The following is a 19,675-nucleotide window of genomic DNA, read 5'->3' as shown; positions in this document are numbered from 1 at the left end:
GCCCTCACTGGCAAAAGACTCTACCGCCAATATCTACACAGATTCTAGATATGCCTTTGGAGTGGTTCATGACTTTGGACTAATATGGAAGGCCCGGGATTACATCACAGCTGCAGGAACCCCGATTAAGAATGCTGCAGCAGTAGCAGCCCTAATGGCAGCAGTACTCCTGCCCAACCAAGTGGCAGTGATCAAAGTAAAGGCCCATACTCGAGCTGACACCCCTGAGGCCAGAGGAAACGCCCTAGCTGACCAAGCGGCCAAGGAAGCAGCAGTGAAAGAGGAAAGAGTCCAGTCAGACCAGATTATGATAACACAGGAGGACCTGGAACAAGAAGAAATCACATGGGACCTACTGAAACAAATGCAGAAACAGGCCACTCCCAGGGAAAAGGAAATCTGGCTGAAAGAATCAGCCCTCGAAGAAGAATCTGGACTCTGGACACAAGGAAAGAGAGTCTGCCTACCCAGAGCTCTTTATCCCCTAATAGCCTCAGTGGCCCATGGGCCCACCCACCAATCCAAAACCATCATGAAAGAACTAATTGACAAAATATGGGTGGCCCCAGGGATAACCCCTGTCCTGGTGAGACATACCCAAGCGTGTCTCATCTGTGCAGAGTGTAACCCCGGCAGAACCAAGCCCACTCCCAGAAAATGTCTCCCGAAAGCCTTATATCCCTTTCAGAGGATACAAATCGATCATATCCAGATGCCAATGTGCCAAGGGTTTCAATATGTACTAGTAGTGATAGACTTGTTCTCTGGGTGGCCAGAAGCCTACCCCGTCCGAAACCAGACAGCAACCACTACTGCAAAAAAACTGATGCAGGAGCTTGTCTGTAGGTTCGGAGTACCTGAGGTCATTGAGAGTGATCAGGGCCCAGCATTCACTGCTAGTCTAACCCAAGAGGTCTGGAAGATGGTAGGGTCACACCTGGCGTATCATACCCCATACAGGCCCCAAAGCAGCGGCAAAGTCGAAAGATTGAACGGGGTGTTAAAATCTAAAATGCTGAAGATGACCAGGGAGACAGGGCTTAATTGGGTTCAGTGTTTGCCTATAACCCTCTTTTCAGTTAGGCATACACCAAGGCCCCCACACAAACTAACCCCATATGAGATCTTATTTGGAACAGGGCCAAGAATGGGACAGTATTTCCAACAGTTACAAATGCATTATGAATCTGTTGCAAAATATGTGATAGCCTTCAGCAAGCAATTGTCTAATATACATGCACAAGTTTTCTCTTCCATTCCAGATCCTAACTCCCTGGAGGGAAGCCACACTCTCAAACCTGGAGAGTGGGTGGTGGTCAAGAAACACGTCAGAAGCACCCTCGAACCACGATACGAGGGACCTTACCAGGTGTTGCTGACCACCCCAACCTCTGTGAAACTCGAAGGGAGACTCACCTGGATCCACGCTTCACATTGTAAAAGAGTGAAGGCTGTCCCACCGTCCCAGGAACCATAAGCCATGAGGATTCACATACTGATCATGACTTTGACAGTGGGCATATCTGCAGTATTCACGCCACTGGGTGATGAATGGGACAATTCACTGATACAGCACCATCAAATTTTAGTCCAGGGGTTGAAGGAGACTGAAACTCGGAGAGATTGTTGGATCTGTACCCACAGTCCCGTGAGTTCAACCAGTATGCCTTATTTTGCAATACCCCTGGACCTTTCTGAACTGATTGACCTGTCTAATTCTACCATCTTTCTCACTAGTATACACCAAGTTAAATCCAGTACAAACAAGGACAGGGAAGTAGCCTTACCTGTTGCAGGGTGGGCAGATGCCCCATGGCTCATGATAAACAGATCAGGACCCTCGGTAGATCATAGCTCTACTCCTTGGCAAGAGGGACACTGGGCTAATGTCACATGTTTTCCTAGCTGGACACACTGTTATTGTCTCCAAGTACAAACCAAAGGTATGACATTTAGTCCACACATACACTCAGGTTGCAATGATTCAAAAAACAGACAGCCACGTGCAGTGTATTGGTGTAGATGCTGTGAACGGAAAGGATCTGCCCTGTAACAACCGTACTGTACAGGACCTTATCACAGGTATATTAGCTAACGACACCGAAAGTCAGTCAAAAGGTATTGAGGGCTGGCTCATGGGAATTGTCCAAGTAATATTACAGGTAGCCCTAATAATATTGGTGATATATGTAGTGATTAAGCTCGTTCTTATTTGTGTGACCCGCTTTTCAAAAAGAATGAAGAAAACTGATGAACGACCTATTATGCTCCTCTACGATGAGGAAGGACAGAAGGAAACATCGTTCAACACAGCTCCCCCTCCTCACAATGATGCCTGGCTGAGATAGGGTGAGATGAATCCCAGGGTATTACCACAAGTCCGAGCAACCGGGAGCCTACCTATAAGGGGTAGGTTGTCGCCACTGCGGGTGAAGAGGATACGAATGGTATGCCCAGGGGATTCGCTAGGCGAAGGGAAAGTCTACAATCAAGTTTCCAAGGGGGGACTGTTATGGACTATTAATACAAAATGGATACTTGCTTGTTGAGGACTATGTTTAGCTAAGATGGCGGCCAGGCATTCAGCCAACACCTATAAACTAGAATCTTACTTTGTGTTTTATCATGTGTTTCTTTGTGGTTTCCGTTCAGCTCAAGCAAGCAGTTACAAAGAGGTTTCCGTTCAGCTCAAGCAAGCAGTTAGAAAGTAGAAAGAAGTAACGGTTTCTCCCACGAGCCAGGAGGGAGGGGGGAGGAATTTACTCTGAGCTGTGAAGGTTACAGAAAAAGTATAGTGTTTGTAGCCAATAGGGAAGATATACTTTATCTTTCACTCACCCCCCCCCCCCTCCCACCTCTCCCTGTCGTAAAACCTATGTATTATGCTGTTTTCAGAAAATAAAGCAGAGATCCTGTTTAACCCCGTGCTGTGGGTTGTCTCAGTTTGATCTCTCCGTGCACGTACACTAATTGATTTGGATCAGTACATCAACCGAACTGGCAGCTTGGCCAGAACCAGAACAGCCTTTCACTGCAGGAAAGTTTGTCCGCCCCTGCCACACGTGTAGTAACATAGTATATAAGGCCAAAAAAAGACATTTGTCCATCCAGTTCGGCCTGTCATCCTGCAAGTTGAACCAGAGGAAGGCAAATAAAGGATTTTTATACGACAAATGGCGAGTGCCGCCTTACTTATATACTCTATATTTGAGAATTACTGAGAATATATTACAGGCAGAGCACCACATGGATGGTTAGCACAGACCACATGATTGCCTGTATATTTGAAAGTCTGAAGTTTAGGCAGTGCCGCCTCGTTCTATCCTTTTTGATTGAATTTAAAAAAAACACGCACACAAAGTAAAGAAAACTTTAATTTTCTGCTCTAAAGTTTTCAGAGCAGCCATTTACAATGAACCAAAATACGTAAATTTCCTAACGGCAAATTACTACCTTAAATACTGGAGTGCGATAAACAAAATTCTTATTTTTACAAACATACAACATATTGTTTCATGAAAAACTGAATCTGTAAGGACGTCTCATCTGCTTAACCACGTCTGACTAGCCCCAGTCTTCCTCCTCCTCCGCTGCCGCCCGCGCTGCAGGTTGTGAAATGCCAGGATTGCTGTAACCGTTTTCCTCCTGGAAGTCGCCTCTCTGCAGCAGAGCAGATGAAGAGTAGACATTTCACTATGTGCTCAGCACAGGAGAGCATAATACAACTCAGACAGACCAGGACATTCATGAAACCGCTCTGAGGAAAGTTCTTGGCCAACCAGACGATCATTTTAGGGTTTATTCACATGTTACAGATTTCAGGAAATTGCCGCAAAAAAATGCAACATGAGGAAAAAACCTTATCCTCACCTCTCCTGACAGGTCAGTTTTAGTAACTTCACGAATTCCCCATACAATATCCATTCTGGAGCATCTATTCTTATTCCCATGTTGTGCTATTCCTCTGTTATTTCTACTAGAAGTTTACAAATAAACTGATAGCAGCTTGCAGTAAAGGTATACATTGGTGTTACCATTTGGGAGTGTGTCCCTGCAGTGTCTGACACCAGTAGCACTGATTAGACAGTCAGATACACCCGCTACTGGTAACCGCCAGCAGTACCTTTACTGCAGACCGCTGGCAATATATTTGTAAACTTCTGGGAGGAATAATACAGGATTAGCACAACAGAGTCTTAAGCACAAAAGCTCCAGAATTGTTATTGCATAGGGAATGCAAGTAGTTACTAAAACTGACATGTCAGGGGAGGTGAGAGGTCCTGTTTAAGGCTACCTGCACACATGTAGGATTCGGACAATGAATCTGTATCAATATACATATCTAACATGCAGATTCTATTAGGATTTGCCCCAGATTTCACCTTTACATTGCAAAGTTATCAACCATGAAAATCAACACAAAGAACGGATTTTGACATCTGGAAAATCTGCAGATGAGATGTTTAAAAATGTAATTTCACACTTTATTAGGCCGCATTCACATGACTGTGGTACTGCCGTGCTCATTTTGCAGACTGCAAAACCCTGGATCCACAAAACATGGGCACCGGCCATGTGCACTCCGCACTGACTTCAATGGCTCTGTGGTCTGTAAAATGCAGCAAGATACGACACCATGCCCCATCTTTTGCAGCATGGATGAATGCGGCCTTACACTGCACAAAAATGTGGCAAATTAACACGTAATATGCACCGTTACCTCTAAGGCCCCTTTCACACGGGCGAGAATTCCGCGCAGGTACAATGCCTGAGGTGAACGCATTGCACCCGCACTGAATCCGGACCAATTCACTTCAATGGGGCTGTGATTTTCAGCATCACTAACATTTTAGTAAGCATTCTGTATTCAGAATGCTATTTTCCTTTATAACCATGATATAAGGAAAAATAATAAAATTTATAGAACACCTAACCCAAACTTTAGTGAAGAAGTCCAGGTTAGGGTACCACATTCAGTTTTTTTCTCACGCGCGTGCAAAACGCATTGCCCCTGCATGGAAAAAACGGAACATCGAAATGCAATCGCAGACAAAACTGACTGCAATTGTGGGCCTACTCACGCGGGTTTCCCGCAATGCACCTGGGACGCATACAGAGCAAATCCGAGACGCTCGTGTGAAAGAGGGTAAACCCTGACTTCCATGGACAACACTGTTTCCTATGTGTGAAAACTGAGGCAAAGGAAAATTGGCACAGCTGCCCACAGCAACGCATCAGGTTACAGCTTTCCTGTTCCTAAAGGACTCTACACGGTCTGATGACCGGACAAGTATCGGGTGGATCATTCATAGCCTCGCACAAAGATGCTGACGATCACCCCAATGAAGAAACGTTTGATCACAGGGTGAACACATCAATGTGGACACAAACTACCGTTCCTGGGAAGGAGATAGTCATGTGCAAAAAGCTGTCCGCTGCCTAGAAACTTTGAAACTGCATGGGGACAAAAGATCGCAGTAATCACACCATTCGGGAGACTGCCGCAGGTAAATGCAGCTCTCTCCTCGTCTGACAATAATTAGCAACAGTTTGTTCCCAATAATTGCCTGCTGAACTAGCTCAAGTAAAAGGGGCCCTAAAGGGGTGTTCATCTACTGAATGCATTTTGTCAGACCAACCCTCAATGCAGAACCTGTGGAGTGAGGCATACTTAGCTGCATCTTGGTCCTGGTTCCTTCGCCATCAACCTCTGGTTTGACACCGTTGCAGCTAGTGACCGGCCACCGCGGTGACCTGCCCCCTTGTGGCATGTGAGCAGTTGATGTGATGCAAGGGGAGCAAGTCACCGCTGTGGCCAGTCATTGGGTGCACCCGCTGCAAACTAGATGCTGACAGCAGGGGACTTGAGTGCTATGGCAGGGGATCAAAGGAACCGGGATCCAGGAGAAGGTAAGTATGCTTCCTTCCACAGATCCCATCATGAGACGCTGTCTGCCAGAAGACCCCAAGAAGATAAACAACTTCTTGAAGGGCCTCTGAAAAAATAGATGACAGATTTATTGCCATGAGCAACTACTCCACATCTATACACAGTCTTGTCCATTATCCAGAATACAAAACTTGCCTTCCTGCTATCCAATGAAGCAAATTTGTTTGGATGTGAACTAAAGGTTGGCATGCCATGGGCACTGAACGCCATCTCTTCAAGCCAAGCAGGTACCTCCTGGTGAGCCTATGAGGGAAGAAAAACACAGGATTGGGAAAAACTGTATACATGTTCCAAGATCAAAAATGAAAATGCTGTTCTATGCAATAATGTACATTTACTGTAAATCTCATACATAAGCTGTAAAGCGTCAGCTGCTGCAAAACTGGTTTATTGCCCTCATTAACAGAAACAATCAGTCTTACAGATCTGAGACCTTTAGTGAAGGTTTCAGACATGTACAAAAGAGCTGAGACCTGGTGTAAGGAATGGGCATCTGAAAAACAATAGAATATCAAAGAGCTTGAGAAGACTCCTTACAGATGAGAGGTGTGAACGGTTTATGATCTTTAGCGGAGGTTAGAGACCTGGTGCCCCCACTATGTCTGGAGCCAACTCCTTAGAGTCATACATTTCAGTGCATGGGGAGAAGCAGCAGCGGCGGTGCGGGGACCAGGAGCGGCTATATTCAATGTGAGGAGACCGGCATATGGGGGAACTTTTTATAGTCTTGGATAACCCCTTTAACACACTGCTGTTAAGCCACCTTACTCCAAACCACTGATTGAATCACATACAGCACGACTGATTAACACCACACTTACATCGGTTAAAACTTTCACTAGTCCACGGACAATTTTTTGCTCGTCATCACCAATCCTATTAAAAAAAGAAATGGCTTTTCCAATGTTGCCGCAGCGTCCGGTTCGGCCGATCCTGTGAACATATTCGTCAACATCGCCGGGGATGTCAAAATTTATCACATGAAGGACGTTCTCGATATCTAATCCTCTGGCAGCAACAGACGTGGCAACAATCACAGGACACTGTCCAGTGCGGAAGTCGCCCAGAGCTTTCTCCCGCTCTCTTTGCTCTCTGTCCCTAAAAAAAGTAATAAAATAGAAAAGTCATATTTCATACTTTGTGCTATCAAAGGGTGAACACATCAATGTGGACACTAAAAACCACCATTGTTTTATCTGGAGGCACGCAACCTTTTCTGTATGAAAATGTTTTTTCTTTTTACACAAAAGTTACACATCACACCATCATCCGCTGCAGGCTTTGCTTAGGCTACTTTCACATCTGCAACATGTATTCCAGCAGGCTGTTCCGGAATTATCCGGCACTGACAGATGCAAACGGAACGCCTGCTGGCCCTATTAAGTAGAATGGGGTCTGGCGGAGATCTGGCCGGACACAAACCTCTGCACGGCATTCTCTGCCAGATCAGGGGGCCGGATATTCGTGCTGCATATATGAAAGTAGCCTAGGATGGACCTAAAATGTAGACCATAAAATACATGGGACAAACCTAGAAAACTCCTTTACACTGTAATCACATGCCAGTTGTAATGCAGGTCGAGCCAAAGACAAGAAAAGACTAAAGAGGGAATGGATATATGAAAGAAGGACTTCCACCGTTCCTTCATGCTGGTTACAGAGAACACAACTATCCAAAGGAGAGGGGAGGAGTTGTGATTCTTTGTCAAACTCTTAATACAAAACTTTAAAAGAATGAACGATTTTAATCAAAATCTGGAAACCAGTAAAAACCCCTGTTTTAACAAATCACTGAAAAACACGTCCACACACTTACCCATGAATGCTTGTGCAGGGGATTTTTTCTTGACAAAGAAATGTTGCAAGGAAATCCGCCTTCTTTTTGGTTTTCACAAAAACCATTGTGCGCTCATGGCCTACAGAGATCAGCACAAATGTTAATAAAGGGTGGGGAGACTCAGCAGAGCAGTGGAACATACATGTAATACCGGTTAGGATTATTACCTATGTGTTGTAGAAGTTCCAGCAGTTTACCCCTCTTTCCATACTCTTCCACTTCAATTATCTGCTGTTCGACATCACTGCACGCGCCACCAACTTGTCCGACAACCACAAACAGATAATCTGGCTTCAAAATCTCTCTAGCAAGACTGCAGCAAACAAGGAGGGGGGAAGATTTCATAAATCAGGATTTTGCAAATCAAATAATAGAACTAGAACAGGATAAACACTAAACTTCAGCAGCGCATTACATGGTAAGGCTTTGTTCACGTATGCAAACGTTTCTGTTCTGTGTCATCAAAAGGAGCAGAACAGAAATAGTCGAATCAGTCATCTGACAAACACGAATGACACACCCGACTACAATGGAGTCTGTCTGTTTCCTCTCAGGGAGCCCAGCATTTTATTATAGAACATCCCCGCCAAGAGCCTCCAATGCTGATATGAACACAGCCTAAAAAGCAGCTCTTACTTTTGTATGGCTGTAGGGAACGTGGCACTGAACATTAAGGTTTGCCTTTCTTCTCTTCTTGGCATTCCTTGACTTGACAACAATTTTTTTACATCTTCCATAAAACCCATGTCCAGCATACGATCAGCTTCATCGAGAACAAGGTATTTCACTTGGCTCAACCCAATCTAAATGTTAAATCAGAATTAGATGTGGGGAAAAAAGCATCATCCAAGATTTACAGAGTTTCCACAGATCTTGATTGCTTGCTATAGTTCCCTATGGGAACTTTTAAAAAAGTAAAAAAAATAAATACAAATCGCTTTTCCCCAAAATAAAATACATACAACAAATTAAAAAATATCACATCAAGGGAACTGCCTTGTGGAAAAACGCCTGTACTATTAAAAAGGAGATTTTTTTGTGAAACTCACCTGTAAAATCTTTTTCTCGTCTTTTCCATTGGGGGACACAGACCATGGGTATAGCCTAGGTCATTACTAGGAGGAGACACTATGCAAATAGAAAAAGAAAGCTCCTCCTCCCTGGGCTATACCCCCATGTTCCACCGGGAGGACCCCAGTGCGTGCAAAAGCAGTAGGAGAAGGAGAATCCCTTCCAACGTGATCTTGCGAAGGACCTTCGGTGGCAGAGGTGGAAAGACAAAGGAGAGGGAAGCCTCGCCACGGAGACACCAGCGCGTCCACCCCGTACGCCTCCGGGTTGCGAGCACGGGCCAGAAATGTGGGAACCTTGTTGTTGAGCCTGGACGCCATCAGGTCGACATCCAGGCGGCCCCACCTGCAAAAGATGTCCTCGAAAACTTCCGGATTTAAGGACCACTCTCCTGGATCCACCGTGTTGCGGCTGAGAAAATCCGCCTTCGAATTGTCGATCCCCGGGATGTACACTGCCAACAGTACTGGAACAGGAGTCTCCGCCCACTGGAGGATCCTCTCCGCCTCCTGCATCACCGACCGGCTGCGGGTCCCGCCCTGGTGGTTGACGTAAGCCACGGCGGTGGCATTGTCCGACTCGACCCTTACCGGGAGACCTGCCAGGAGTCCAGTGAGAAAGGGAGAGGAAAATTACTCTGAGCTCCAGCACATTGATCAGAAGGCGGGCCTCCTCCGCCGACCAAAGCCCCTGCACTGTCCGGGTCTGTAGAACACCACCCCAACCCAGGAGGCTGGCGTCGGTGGTGACGACTGTCCAGGAGATCGGAAGAAAGGACCTCCCCCTGAGATCAAGTTTTGGGGGGACAGCCACCACAAGAGGTCCGCCCGAACCCGAGGAGGCAGACGGACTCCAGATGCCAAACCATGCGACGTCCTGTCCCAAAAAGGACAGACTCGCCCGCTGTAGAGTCAGAGTGTGAAACTGGGCAAAGGGGACGGCCTTGAAGGAGGCCACCATCAGCCCCAGAACCCTCGTGCACTCCCGGATGGAGAGTCGTCGGGAGCGCAGTAGGAGAGATACAGATTTCTGAATTCGAGAGGACTTAGAACTCGGAAGGAATACCCGAGCTGCCGTGGTGTCCAGAACTATCCCTAGGAAGGTCAACCTCTAAGGGAGAAGAGATGACTTCTGGACATTGATCAGCCAGCCGAACTGCTCCAGAGTCTGAACCGTGATCCGGACGCTGTCCCTGGCCTGGGAAAGGGAGGAAGCCTTTATCAGTATGTCGTCCAGGTAGGGCAACAGAGATATGCCCCTGGTACGGAGAAGCGCCAAGATCTTCGTAAATACCCGAGTGGCGGTAGCCAGCCCAGAAGGCAGGGCGACAAACTGGTAATGCTGCCCAACAGCGAAGCGCAGAAACCTGTGGTGAGATTCTGCGGAACGGAAGAGACCGCTTGCAAAAGATCCGAGGCCCGAGAAGAGAAGAAACGCTCCGGAGGCCTGGAAGCGAATTCTATTTTGTAACCAGATGTCACAATTTCCAGGGCCCAGGCGTCCTGGATATGATCTCTCCAGACCTGTTGAAAGGAGAGCAATCGGCCCCCCACCGTAAGAGGTGGGGGCGCCCCTTCAGGCGGAGTCTGCTTGGGAGCAGCAGGGCGGGCTGATTGTGGCCGCGGGCGCAAGGAAGGCTGGGGCTTAAAGGCAGGTTTCTTACGGGAGTCTTGAGAGCCACCCTGGAAGGGGGCCGCCGCAGATCTGGAAGAGGAGAAGCGACGAAAGGACTGGTTCCTTGAACCGGAGGACCGACCTCCAAAGGTGCGCTTGGATCTAGATTGGGGCAGGTTGGTACTCTTGCCCCCCCGTCGCTTCCGAGATGATCTCGTCCAGCTTGGCACCAAAAAGCCTGGAACCTGAAAAGGGGAGGTTAGTGAGGGAACGTTTAGAGGAAGCGTCAGCGTCCCAAACCTTCAACCAGACTTCTCTACGCTGTGTGACCGAAAGGGCCGAGATACGCGCAAAAAGAATGCCAACATCAAAGGAAGCTTCGTCGCTTGAGACATCTGGAGGACAAAATTTAAGGTGTCCGCAGAGGCATCCTGCTCCGCCAGGTCCTGATGGTGGAGCTACAACCATACGGAAAGCGCTCTGGATACCCAGGCCGAGGCGAAAGCGGGACGCAGGCCAGTGCCTGCCAGAGTGAAGATGGCTTTGGACAGAGAATCCAAACGCCTGTCCACTGCATCCCGTAGGGACGAACCGTCCAAGACAGGAATGGCCGTATTCTTAGCCAATCTGGCCACCGGCAGGTCAACCTTAGGAGGAGAAGAATGGATAAAAAAAGTATCCATACGTTTCGTGGTAGAAAACCGGTGATTCGGGCGGTCCCAGGCCTTAGAGAGGACCTTGTCGAACTCGCCATATATGGGGAATACCACCGTTTGAGGTTTCCTCGAGTGGAAAAGAGGGAATTCCTGGCTACCAGCAGAAGGAGATTCCCCCTGGATATCAAACGTATCCCGGACCGCCGACACCATAGTGGACAGTTTGGGCGAGGGCTCCAGCTCTGTGTCCTCGTCAGAACTGGATCTTTCCCCTTCCGATCTATGTTCTCTGCGAGGAGGGGAAGCGTCTGAACGGGCCTCCAGACGAGGAGGGGAAGCAGAATCATCCGAGGAAGGATGCTGCTGTGTACGCTGCCTCTTGTGGTTGAGTGTCCTCTGTGGGAACCACTATGGTGTTAGCCGCAGGATCTGTAGACGCCATGCGCTCCATGAAGGCCATGGCGGCCCGAGAGACTTGGGCTAAGTCAGCGACCGCCCTAGAAATGGCAGAGGCCCAAGCAGGTTCCACGGGCTCAGACAGGGCGGAGGGAGGACTGGGCTGAGTGAGAGGGGGGAGGAGAGGATGATCCTGTCCAGAGGCAAGGCAAGAGTCACAGGATCCAGAAACCGAAAGTGGTAAGCAGCAAACCTTACATAGCCCCATAGGGGCTGACTTGGATTTTTGTGAGGCCCCAGGTTTTGGCATGATGGCGGTAATCCTGCAATGGAAGGGGCCAGTGTCTCCTACCGTTCCTGCAGCACGCAACTGGAACAGAGTGGAGCCGGAGCAGCCGAGAGCGCTGAGCCGGAAGTATCAGAAGACAGAGCGTCGCCCACAAATCGCGTCAGGAGGCGCGAAACCCACGCGCGTGCGGGAAATATGAAAATAAGAAGATGCGGCTGCTGGAAGGGTAGGAGGGACCGCCCCCTAGACACCGCCAAGGGAAGCCGGGAAGTAGCCGCTAATGTAGCGATGCCATAGACAGGTATCCTCTGCCCTCTCAAACCCCCCCACCAAGCGGCCTTAGCGTCACACCGGGATGGAGGACGTCAGGGGAGGCAATGTACTTATCTGCGTCCTGTAGTCTTCGCCCTCAAATCCACACCAGCGGAGGTCACCCCTCAGTCAGCTGGCACAAGGAGTGGCAGTGATCTGGAGGAGGGCAGGAAGGTGCCCCCGATTATGGTAGGCCGCCAGAGCTGCAGATCGAGCCCGGTTCCACTTAACTTCTGGGGAGGGTGGGAGGTAGCCGGGGACGTCAATTCGACCCTGGCGCTTGCTCCACCAAGAGACCAGGGATGCAGAATTGCGACCCTGTGTCCACAGCAAAAAGATTAACGGGAGTAGAAAGAATGTCATCCTCAGACACTAAGCAAGAACTGGGGTCCTCCCTGTGGAACATGGGGGTATAGCCTAGGGAGGAGGAGCTTTCTTTTTCTATTTGCATAGTGTCTCCTCCTATTAATGACCTAGGCTATACCCATGGTCTGTGTCCCCCAATGGAATGTGCGAGAAATATTTATTCCATATGGCAAAACAGGGAAAAAAGGCAAAACTCAGTTTGTTTTGTTACTTCTCACACAAAAAAAAAATTCTAAAAAGTGATCAAAGTCGCACACCCCAAAATGGTATCAAGTACAGACTACCCCACAAAAAATTAGCCCTTACACAGCTCCATAGCTCATAAAGATAACGTTATCTTTATCAGAATATGGTAAAGCAAAGAAAATTTCTTCAAAATATTTTTTTCCAGTATTGGAACACAAGAAAAAGGAGACTTTTGTATTACTTACCAGTAAAGTCTCTTTCTCGCTCTTCCTTGGGGGACACAGGAAACCATGGGTATAGCTCTGCTCCCTAGGAGGCGTGACACTAAGTGAAAGCTGTAAGCCCCTCCTCCATCAGCTATACCCTTCAGCCTGGAGAAGAGACTGCCAGTTGCGTGTCCAAGTAGTGAAAGATAACCACCAACCGGAAAAAAGAACCGTCAAGCCCCAACGGGGGCAACCAAGCCGGAACCACAACTGTAAACCCAAATGAAGGGCGGGTGCTGTGTCCCCCAAGGAAGAGCGAGAAAGAGACTTTACTGGTAAGTAATACAAAAGTCTCCTTTTCTCGCCCATATTCCTTGGGGGACACAGGAAACCATGGGACGTTCCAGAGCAGTCCCAGAAGGGAGGGACCAGAACAAACTAGACCAACACCGGAGGCATCAATCAACTGCCGCCTGCAACACCAGACGGCCTAAAGCAGCGTCAGCCGACGCATGAGTATGCACCCTGTAGAACTTGGTGAAGGTGTGCAAGGAGGACCAAGTGGCCGCCTTGCAAATCTGCTCCGTAGAAGCCCGATTTCTCTGAGCCCAGGAAGCCCCGACCGCTCTAGTGGAATGAGCGGTAACACCGAGGGGCGGAACCTTGCCCTTGGCGAGATAAGCCTCAGTAACAGCCATCTTGACAAAACGGGCGATAGCAACCTTGGATGCCGCCAACCCTCTGCGCGACCCCTCCGGAACCACAAAGAGCGAGTCAGTACGCCTGAAAGAGCTGGTTACCTCCAGGTAAACCTTGAGCGCCCTGACAACGTCCAGGCGATGAAGTTCCCTCTCCCTAGGGTGGGAAGGGGAAGGACACAAAGAGGGGAGAACGATGTCCTCGTTCAGATGAAAGGCGGAGACCACCTTAGGAAGGAAGGAAGGGACCGGACGAAGAACTACCTTGTCCTGGTGGAACACTAGGAAAGGTTCCAGACAGGAGAGTGCAGCCAATTCGGACACCCTCCGAAGAGAGGTGACGGCTACAAGGAAAATAACCTTGCAGGACAGAAGTCGCAAGGAAACCGTCCGCAGAGGCTCGAAAGGAGAAGCCTGGAGCGCTGAGAGAACCAGGTTCAGGTCCCAGGGCGGTACCGGAGGCCGGTACGGGGGAGCCGCGTGAGCCACGCCCTGAAGGAAGGTCTTGACAGGACCAAGGGGGGCCAGTGGGCGCTGAAACAAAATGGACAGCGCAGACACCTGACCCTTCAAAGAACTAAGACCCAGACCTTGGGCAAGTCCGCTCTGCAGGAAGGACAAAACGGTGGGGAGAGAAAAGCGGAGCGGAGGAATCCCCAGATCGGCACAGAACCCCAAATAGGTCCTCCAGGTCCTATAATAGATCCTAGAAGAGGACGGCTTACGGGCGCGGATCATGGTGCGGACGACGTCCGCAGAAAACCCCCTACGTGTCAGGACGGTGGTCTCAACAACCACGCCGTCAAACGTAGGGACCTTAAACGCGGGTGGAAGATCGGTCCCTGAGAGAGAAGATCTTCCCTGGCGGGCAGCGGCCAGGGCGCGTCTGCCAGGAGCAGCATGAGGTCGGCATACCAAGACCGGCGGGGCCAGTCCGGAGCGACCAGAATTACCGAGACGCCTTCCGCCGCGATCTTCCGAAGGACCTTGGGCAGGAGTGGGATGGGAGGGAATATGTATGGACGCGCGAAGCCTCGCCAAGGAAGAACGAGGGCGTCGGCTCCGCAAGCTCCCGGATCCCTGGCCCTGGACAGATAGGCGGGAACCTTGTGATTGAACTTGGAGGCCATGAGGTCCACGTCCGGTATGCCCCAACGAAGGCAAATGGCCTCGAATACCTCCGGGTGAAGAGACCACTCGCCGGGGTCGACAGTGGTGCGACTGAGGAAGTCCGCCGCCCAATTGTCCACCCCCGGAATAAAAATTGCCGATAGGGCCGGGACGTGGGCTTCCGCCCAACGGAGAATGCTGGAGACCTCCCTCATTGCAGCAGCGCTGCGAGTGCCCCCCTGGTGGTTTATGTACGCCACAGCCGTGGCGTTGTCCGATTGTACACGAACTGGATGACCCTTCAACAGATGAGTCCAGTGTCGTAGAGACAAAAGGGCCGCTCTCAGCTCCAGGACATTGATCGAGAGTTTGGACTCCAACGGAGACCAAATGCCCTGGACGGATCGGGGAGGAAACACGCCTCCCCAGCCCAAGAGACTGGCATCGGTTGTAACCACCAACCAGTTGAGTGGCAGAAAAGACCTGCCCAGAAGAGGGGACTGTAACCACCAGCGGAGAGATGACCTCACCGGAGGCGATAGATGGAAGGGATGATCCAGAGACTGCGGCGATTTGTCCCAGGAGGAGAGGATCGCCCGTTGGAGAGGGCGGGAGTGAAACTGCGCAAACGGGATCGCCTCGAAGCAGGCAACCATCTGCCCCAAGACCCGCATGCAGAAGCGGAAGGACGGTCGACGGTGGAGAAGGAGACCCCGAACCGCCCCACGGAGGATCAGACGTTTTTCCGAGGGAAGACGTACTTCCGCCGCTCCCGTGTCTAAAAGCATTCCCAGGAAGACCAGTTGTCTGGAGGGGGGAAGGGAGGACTTGGGGAAGTTGATGACCCAACCGAACCTCGTCAGAGTCTCTAGAGTGAGATCCACGCTGGCAACCGCTTGAGAAAGGGACGGAGCCTTGATGAGGATATCGTCCAAGTACGGTAGCAGAAAAACACCCCTGGAACGGAGTAAGGCCAAAACCGGGGCCAGGACCTTGGTGAACACCCGGGGGGCTGTTGCCAGCCCAAAGGGAAGGGCGACAAACTGGAAGTGGAGGTCCCCCACGGCGAATCGGAGGAAGCGATGGTGACACCGGGCTACCGGAACATGGAGGTAGGCATCCTGTATATCGATGGAAGACATGAAATCTCCCTGCTCCAGGGAAGCCACCGCGGAACGGAGGGACTCCATCCGAAACCGTCGAAGGAGGAGAAAACGGTTGAGCTTTTTGAGGTCCAAAATGGGCCGCATGGAACCTCCCTTCTTGGGAACTACAAAGAGGTTCGAGTAGAACCCTTGGAACCTTTCCTCTAGAGGAACGGGGGTAATCACCCCCCTGTCCAGTAAGGCTTGAACGGCCGCGGAGAATGCAACCGCGCGTTTCGGGTCCCGTGGCGGGCGGGAGCGAAAGAACCGATCTGGAGGGAAGGATGCAAATTCGATTTTGTATCCGGAGCACACAATTTCGAGGGCCCAGGCGTCGGAGACGTGAGCCAACCAGACGTCCCTGAAAAGGATGGGTGGGGGCGCGCCTTCAGGCAGAGGATTGCTTTGCTGCGGGTGTGCGGGCAGCCTGCGGCTTGCGCCAGGAGGGCTGCGCCCGAAAAAACGGCTTCCTATGTTTGTCCTGGGGAGGAGCCGAAGCGGCAGCTGTGGTGGGAGCCCCAGAGGCCCTGCGGGAGGACCGAAAACGAGACGCACCAGGGCGTCCGCGGGGGGCGCCCCTGGCTTGGGGTTGAGGAAGATGGGTGCTTTTACCACCCGTGGCCTCCGAAATAAGTTCGTCTAGGCGGACCCCGAAAAGGCGGGAACCCGCAAACGGTAGCCCCGCCAAGGAACGTTTGGAGGCAGCGTCCGCTTTCCAAACCTTCAGCCAGAGCTCCCTCCTGACGGAAACTGCCAGGGCGGAGGAGCGTGCAACAAGGGCTCCCGCATCAAGGGAGGCCTCACAAACAAAATTCCCGGCCCGAACAATAAGCTGGGCCAAGGAACGCAGGTCCTGGATAGGGACGTCCGAGTCCAACTCCTGTTCCAGCTGCGCACCCCAAGCAGAAATTGCTTTCCCTGCCCAAGCAGAGGCAAAAACCGGTCTGAGAGCAGAACCGGAGGCAGCAAAAATGCCCTTAGAAAGGGTCTCCATGCGACGGTCCTCCGCTGACTGAAGAGAGGACCCGTCGGGAACAGGGATGGCCGTGTTCTTTGACAGCCGGGCCACAGGGGGGTCCACCTTGGGTGGGGAAGACCATGTGGCCACGACATCTGCTGGAAAAGGATAGCAAATGTCCAGCTTCTTGGGGTTGACAAAACGGGCGTCCGGGCGAGCCCAAGCCTTAGACACCACAGAGGAGAAATCAGAGTGGATTGGAAAGACTTTTGAGACCTGCCTGGGTCTGATAAATGAGACGCTAGCTGCGTCCGAGCTAGGGGGATCATCCTGCACCTTAAAGGTGTCACGAATATCAGAGATGAGTTGACCCATCGCTGAGGCTAGCTTGGACGGCAGGGCCGAGTCCATTTCCAAATCTGAAACCGCCAATTCACCTTCAGAGAGCGAATCCTTTGGAGAGGAGAGGCTCGTCTGGGTGCGCACGCGTGGCGGGGAGAGGGAGGCATCCGAGGAGGAGGCTCGCTCTACTCTAATACGCTTCTGAGAGTGCCTAGCTCGGGGGGGGTCACTAAAAGAGAGTGAACCCGCTGCAGCGGCAGAAGCGGTGGACCCGGAGGGCGCGACAGTAAGAGTGGCGTCCTGCGGGGTAGGCGGCCTGTCTATTAGGCGGCCCACGACATGAGTGAGGCTTTCCACGGCCTGGGACAGGGATCTAGCCCAGTCAGGCGGGTCAGAGGCAGCAGGGAGCGACACAGCGGGCGACTGAGGCTGCGGTGGAGCCCGGCATGCAGTACAGTGCGGATCAGACTGCCCCCGGGGAAAGGGTTCCCTACAAGCAGTACAGGCATGGTACCAAGGCTTGGCGGCTGCAGAAGGGTCTGACATGGTGGAACAAAGATGTTGCACTTAAAGTGGGAAACCCCAAGGAAAGAAACGGGGATAACACCCAAGCGACAGTACTGTGGCACGGAGGGGGTTAAAAGTCCTACCAGACCCGGATGATGCAAGCGGCAGCGGTAAGGGGAACAGACTGAGGAGGCTGTGGAGGAGAGGCAGCAGCACCGGCTTCGGATCGCACTGCAGAGAGGATTCCACGCAGCACTGTGCGATGAACCCGGAAGTAGCGGAGCGCATGTAGGAAGCTCCGCCCCCTCTCTGCCGCTCTGAAGCAGAGCCGCGCGCGCGCGGCAAAATGATTTTAACCCCCAAGGATCATGAAGTGCCGGCCTGAAATGGCGCCGTTCACGCCAAGGAAGCGGCCCCCTCCGCGCCTGACCCATCGCTGCCCGGGGGGGGGGGGGGGAGGGGTGGCGCACGATGTAGCAGTGGCCATGTAGTAACAGTGGCCATGGGAGCCCAGGAGGCCTGTAGCAGCGGTGGGAGGGAGGAAGGGGAGGCTGGAGCAGCCTGTCTCACCATACGCTGTCTTCACCCTCAATCCATCCAGCGGGGTCGCCCCTTCAGCTCCTGGCACCGCAGTGGCAGGAAGCCGGGGGAGGGACTTGGCGTGCGGGCGACCCTGAGCTGGCGGGACGCAGGGGAGCGAGGCTGCCCTGGTCCACCTTGTCTTCTGTGGGGGAGGCGGCAGTGCGGAATTACCGGCACTGGCGCAACTCAACCCCGGGAGAAACAGAGGGGTCTAATGCGCCTCTGTTGTCCCTGTAAGTAGAAAAAACCGAATTAAAAACAACAAATAACGCAAAAATAAAAAATCATAGGAAAACAACCCTGCATAAGCAGGGGGTGTCTTGCCTCCTTGGACACTAAGCAAAAACTGGCAGTCTCTTCTCCAGGCTGAAGGGTATAGCTGATGGAGGAGGGGCTTACAGCTTTCACTTAGTGTCACGCCTCCTAGGGAGCAGAGCTATACCCATGGTTTCCTGTGTCCCCCAAGGAATATGGGCGAGAAAACTATGTACGTACTGGCCCGGAGAATGAAAGTATCAGGTCAGTTTTACGGTATAGTGAACACGTAAAAACAAAACTGGCAGAATTTTATTTATTTTTTAATTCCACCTCATATGGTATTTTTTTCCCCAGCTTCCCATTACATTGTATACAACTGTAAATGGCGCCATTAGAAAGTACAACTTGTCCTGCAAAACAAGTTCTCATAAGGCTATGTAAAGGCTGGGAGTGAAAAATGAAAAATCACCTGGTCTCTAAGCGGTTGTCCCAGCCTTTAAGTGAAGGACTTTACTTTTAGCTTATCGATAGGTGTCCAACTACCCCCAGCAATCAGCTGTTCTGTGTAGCTCCGTCAACATCGTAGCAGACTGTGCTCATCACTGCAGTGCTGCTCCAGTTCACTTCAATGGGAGAGCACTGCAGGATTCCATTGCATACTTCTGGCAATGGAGCAACACAGAACTGCTAATAAGAACCCAATGATACGATATCCAGAGAAAAAGTCATCAATATCTAAAATCTGAAAGATCCCTTTAAAAGGGAGAAACTATTCATGTGTAAGCTGAAATCAAATTTTTACTAGAGCAGTTGATTGATCCAAATTTAAGACTAAAAGAAATACCTTCTCCTTGTTAATAACGTCCAGTAACCTCCCAGGTGTCGCACAAAGTATGTTGCAGCCTTGAAATATCTGGCGCAGTGAATGAGACGTTTGTGTTCCTCCATAGATTACAACTGGACGAACGACAGTTCTGTGTTAGGGAGGAAAATTACATTAAAATTTACAACGAGCTGTCAACTGAACAACACTATCCGGTATATGCTGCACTGTGCTTATCCCATATCGGTAAGCTGAGGACTCAGTAACCAGCAGAAACCATTTCATATGAATAGAAACAAGACAAAAGCTCCACAAATGCTAATCAGTTACTGTCATCTCAAGCTCCTCCATCCTTGTGGAGCGAGGTCG

At 50.8% G+C, this 19,675-nt stretch overlaps 1 protein-coding gene across 1 annotated transcript in view; it reads right to left on the bottom strand.

Moving 5' to 3' along the window:
* Positions 1–3,356: 3,356 nt before the first annotated feature.
* The window catches only part of DDX4 (DEAD-box helicase 4), a 38,224-nt gene continuing 21,905 nt past the window's right edge, over positions 3,357–19,675 (bottom strand). The window contains exons 14-20 of the mRNA XM_040419599.1: positions 19,328–19,457; positions 8,424–8,590; positions 7,955–8,100; positions 7,767–7,866; positions 6,772–7,048; positions 6,086–6,193; positions 3,357–3,660 (exon numbers count right to left, since the gene is read on the bottom strand). Coding sequence (XP_040275533.1) covers positions 3,565–3,660; positions 6,086–6,193; positions 6,772–7,048; positions 7,767–7,866; positions 7,955–8,100; positions 8,424–8,590; positions 19,328–19,457 — 1,024 coding nt within the window. The 3' untranslated portion in view covers positions 3,357–3,564. The remainder of the gene's footprint in view (positions 3,661–6,085; positions 6,194–6,771; positions 7,049–7,766; positions 7,867–7,954; positions 8,101–8,423; positions 8,591–19,327; positions 19,458–19,675) is intronic.

The sequence above is a fragment of the Bufo bufo genome, chromosome 2 (assembly GCF_905171765.1).
Source record: "Bufo bufo chromosome 2, aBufBuf1.1, whole genome shotgun sequence".
Taxonomy (NCBI): domain Eukaryota; kingdom Metazoa; phylum Chordata; class Amphibia; order Anura; family Bufonidae; genus Bufo; species Bufo bufo.
Note: the sequence above shows the minus strand (reverse complement) of the source record. Positions and strands in the feature narration are given on the sequence as shown.